Below are 2,400 nucleotides of genomic sequence, written 5' to 3'. Positions count from 1 at the left end.
AATAAAATCATTTATTTATCTAGTGGGTACCTTTAACATGTTCTGGATCATATTGTTTAAGCCGCTGACATTGTTGAGTGAGGACCAAGGCTTGTATGACCGAGAGTCTATCCTTCATGAATTGGACCAAGCGATTTAGGATACAAGGTCCCGAGGAGTGGGATTAGGAGTATGATGATTAGGGGGCCCATGATGGAAGAGACCAGAGTGGTAAACCAAGGAGACCTATTAAACCAGCCTTCAAACCATCCCTGTTCTGACTCGAATAACTGCTGTCTCTGCTTAAGCCTTTCTCTCAGTTTTGCCATATTGTCCCTGACCAGGCCGGTATGGTCTGCATAGAAACAACATTCCTCCTTTAGGGCAGCGCATAGGCCTCCTTCCTGTAGGAACAGTACATCAAGCCCCCTATGGTTCTGTAGCACTACTTCTGATAAGGAGGTTAGGGACTTCTCAAGAGCACTGACTGATTCCTCTAGGGCCTTAATGTCTGTATGTATTGCGGCTTGAAGTTGTCTGAATTGGCTGGTGGCTATAAGGGCAGAAGCACCAGTTCCTATCCCTGCTGCTATGCCTCCCACAGTTAGCCCCCCTAGTAACAGTGCTAGAGTCAGGGATACTGGTTCTCGTTTAAATCGAGATCTCCCTTCAAAATGACTATAAATATATTCAGGATCATGATATGCAATTTTAGGCCATAATTCAATTAAAACACAGTAATCAGAGGTCAGGTTAAGCACGGTTGTTGATAGACAAGGGGTAAGCCCTGTATTACAAGCCCAGTGGGTTCCACTGGGTGCGGTCAAGTAGTAACCGGATGGGATGGACTGAAGAGTACCACATAAAGCTCGATGAGAGCTTGGGACTGTTCCTATGCAGAGTCCTTTTCCTGATACTTCTGACAGAGTTAGTTTGTGCTGGGGAGGACCAGTGCACTGTGTGGGCGGTGAGGCATATGTGACATAGGTACCTGTCACCGCTATTCCTTCATAATAGGGGGGTCTGGAAATCAGACACAACCAACATTCTAGGGTCTTATTGGGGTCAGTGGCGTTGAGAGTTAAGTATGCTCCCTGTATTAGATTAAGCAGTCTGTCCCCAGTCCCTGATTCGAAGGAGAATTGGCTAGCAGGGGCCTTGATGGTGGGACTCTGAGTCTGGGTCTGGGTGCTAACATTAGGCGGCGAGATGGTTGTTAGGATGCGGCGAATGGTTAGGGCATGGGAGCGGGCTACCGGTGGGGGGAGGGGTGCCGGGGGCTTGACCGGCCTTACTTGGGAGGATAATCGCTGCTCTGTCAGGACCTGGTTTGGCCCGACATGACTGGGTAAGATGGGGGGAAAAGCTGGTGCCAATTGGAAGGGGGATTTCTGGTTAGGGAGGACAGGATTGGGGCCTATCGGCTGGGTGATGGTTTCCGCTTTCAATTTTATGGTGAAGGTGGCACCTAAATCCTTTTTGTTCATTCTGTTTGGAAAATACCATCGGATGCCCCAAGTTCTCCCTGCCCTCCATCCAGAACTCCCGGTTGCCTGCCCCCGGGGGGTAAAGGTGATATTCAAGGGTAGGCAAGTAGGGTTGTTGCTGCAATTCCCAGTGTTCGTTGCAGAACATTGTTTAGGGGAGGTATAATTTTTATAAACAGTAATCCAGTCCCATAAGGAGCTAGGTCTCCAATAGGCATCCCCAGTTGTCTCACATCCCCAAGCCTTACAGTATAGGCTCTCTATTCCTCCGCAACGTCGGACCGTGCTCCGGTCCCACCCGTCTCGGGGACAGCCGTAAAAATCGAGTTGCCCCAAGGAGCATCTCATTTCGGGGCTTCCGCATCCGAATTTACCCCCAGGGGAAAATCGTCTACCTGCCTGGTTCTGTAACTGTGAAGGCTGTAAGTTTCTGACCCTGCTACTAATTGACAGAAATCTGTGGTGAGTTGGGGCCACCAGGTACCTAAGGCGTGGTTTGCTTGGGTCTGCCAGGCAACATCCCCTGTTTGGGAGATGACTTGCCAAGTTAAGGAATATACTTGGTGTGGGCTTTTTCCCTGGGTTATCTCTATCAGTCTTAGCAATGTCCATAAAACAATTAATGGGGCCCCCGGGTAAGTCTTATCTTTAGAGGGTTTTGAGATCGTTGGACCCTCCATGATAGTTTTGCTGTATCCTTCTCCGCGCGAGCTGCTTTCACGTGGGAGGCGTGGACCCAGGCCGCGATGCCGTCAGCCTTCAGTGCCGTTGGAGTGGTCAGCAGCACGGTGTAGGGCCCTTTCCAGCAGGGTTCCAAATTCTTAGTCTGATGTCTGCGGACCCACACTGTATCGCCAATCTGGTAGCTGTGAGGTACCGCTGGTCTGTCCAATTGTTCCTTATAGGCTGCAGCAAGTGGCTTCCAGACCTCTCT

At 50.0% G+C, this 2,400-nt stretch overlaps 1 protein-coding gene across 1 annotated transcript in view; it reads right to left on the bottom strand.

Annotated features, from left to right (window-relative positions):
* Positions 1–2,243: 2,243 nt before the first annotated feature.
* The window catches only part of LOC101988739, a 78,932-nt gene continuing 78,775 nt past the window's right edge, over positions 2,244–2,400 (bottom strand). The window contains 1 exon segment of the mRNA XM_026785023.1: positions 2,244–2,394. Within this exon segment, the coding sequence (XP_026640824.1) occupies positions 2,244–2,394 (151 nt within the window).

The sequence above is a fragment of the Microtus ochrogaster genome, linkage group LG1 (genome assembly GCF_000317375.1).
Source record: "Microtus ochrogaster isolate Prairie Vole_2 linkage group LG1, MicOch1.0, whole genome shotgun sequence".
Lineage (NCBI taxonomy): Eukaryota > Metazoa > Chordata > Mammalia > Rodentia > Cricetidae > Microtus > Microtus ochrogaster.
Note: the sequence above shows the minus strand (reverse complement) of the source record. Positions and strands in the feature narration are given on the sequence as shown.